Here is a 1,600-nt window from a genome sequence, read left to right as displayed (position 1 = left end):
CGCAGGGAATTCTGGGAATGTCAATTTACGCTTATTCACTGTAAACTATACGGTCTTTTTCACTTCCAAAAACGGTACACTACTGTAAAATTACATGTAATGTCCATAATACAGTTTTTCACTGTATATAGTAAGGGAATTTACCGTTAACCATTTAACAGGTTTTTACTGTAGCATTTTTACAGTCTTTTACCGTTAAATTCACGGTCATTTTTTACAGTGTAGGGATGAGTTTGGTGGCATGGGTAGGTTTAAAGGTTGGTTAAAGGGTCAACAGTGTACAGAGGTCAGTTTGATTATTATAAGGGAACACAGTTCAATCTGTTTATATTATATTGTTTTGTTAAATGAACAAGTATTTTCTTTAAAAAATTATTTGTTTTCCCCTGTTTATTTATGATTCAAGGAATATCCAGTTATCAATTTCCAAGAGTAGTATACTAATGTGAGTGTTGAGCCAATAAAAAATGTTTTTGCACCAAAATTACAATCTGTTATGTCTTCAGCAAGCATTTAGCTAAACATAACCACCCACCCTTTACACAAACCTTGTTACATTAAAAGTCCAATGCCCATAAAGATACTAAATGATTAGTAATCGTTTATAAACATTTGCAAATTATGAATAGTTTCCACATTAGATTGGCTACTGCGAAAACACGAACAAATAACTAATAGATTAAAATAGAGATATAAATAGAGGTCTACTCAACAAACAAAGTTCATGAAGATCATATGAACTGAAAGTTTACTGACATTTGTAAGCATTTGCGTTTACATGAAATAATCATATGTTAATCATTAGGTGATGTTTAGTAAGTTCATTAGAAAACATTAACAAGAACATTATCTCATATTTCTAGCTATGTGAATATATATTAACTAATGATCTGTTAAGCATTATATAATGTTTGTTCATGATTTATAAATGAAAGTTATTATAAAGAGTTACCCTTTTAATAAATAAAAATGAAGTGAAATGTAATTAGTTTTAATGGAGGCCATTTTTGATGGATGTGTTTTAGGGCTGTATTCTTTCTGAGTTGTGTCTGTCTCTGTCTGTAGACTCACAGTGGATCCGTGTGGAGGGTGACATGGGCGCATCCTGAGTTTGGTCAGGTGTTGGCGTCTTGTTCCTTTGACCGCACTGCGGCTGTATGGGAGGAGATCGTAGGTGAATCCAATGACAAACAACGGGGTCAAAGTCACTGGGTGCGTAAAATGTATTTTATTCCGAGTTTAGTACTGTTGTCACAATATGGGAATTTCGAGCTTCCATACAGTACCTTGACAAATACTGATAATAGCGTTTTTGATACCACAGGGAAAAATTGCTACGACATAAAGGGCATAAAATTAGAAAAGTATCTAATTTAATTTATTTTTGACCCTAATCAGACTAATTTCTTATCAACTGAAACTGTTGCCTTAAAGCTCTGAGTGGGATTATATACAATAATAGTCATAATATATTATTATTGTTATTATGTTAAGACAGAACTATGTTATACAACTGCTCTGTAAAATAAAAAAATTAATGTTTCATAAGTATATTAAAGGGTCATATGATGCGATTAAAATTGTTCCTTTCTCTTTGAAG

The 1,600-nt window shown here is 32.1% G+C and overlaps 1 protein-coding gene across 1 annotated transcript in view; it reads left to right on the top strand.

The window, feature by feature from the left end:
• The window catches only part of LOC107566556 (nucleoporin seh1-like), a 12,532-nt gene that overhangs the window by 4,086 nt on the left and 6,846 nt on the right, over positions 1–1,600 (top strand). Inside the window, exon 3 of the mRNA XM_016252028.1 lies at positions 1,066–1,212. Coding sequence (XP_016107514.1) covers positions 1,066–1,212 — 147 coding nt within the window. The remainder of the gene's footprint in view (positions 1–1,065; positions 1,213–1,600) is intronic.

Source organism: Sinocyclocheilus grahami, unplaced genomic scaffold, assembly GCF_001515645.1.
Source record: "Sinocyclocheilus grahami isolate Dianchi unplaced genomic scaffold, SAMN03320097.WGS_v1.1 scaffold1083.1, whole genome shotgun sequence".
In the NCBI taxonomy this organism is placed as follows: domain Eukaryota; kingdom Metazoa; phylum Chordata; class Actinopteri; order Cypriniformes; family Cyprinidae; genus Sinocyclocheilus; species Sinocyclocheilus grahami.
The sequence above is the reverse complement of the archived record's forward strand: the minus strand, read 5'-3'. Positions and strand labels throughout refer to the sequence as shown.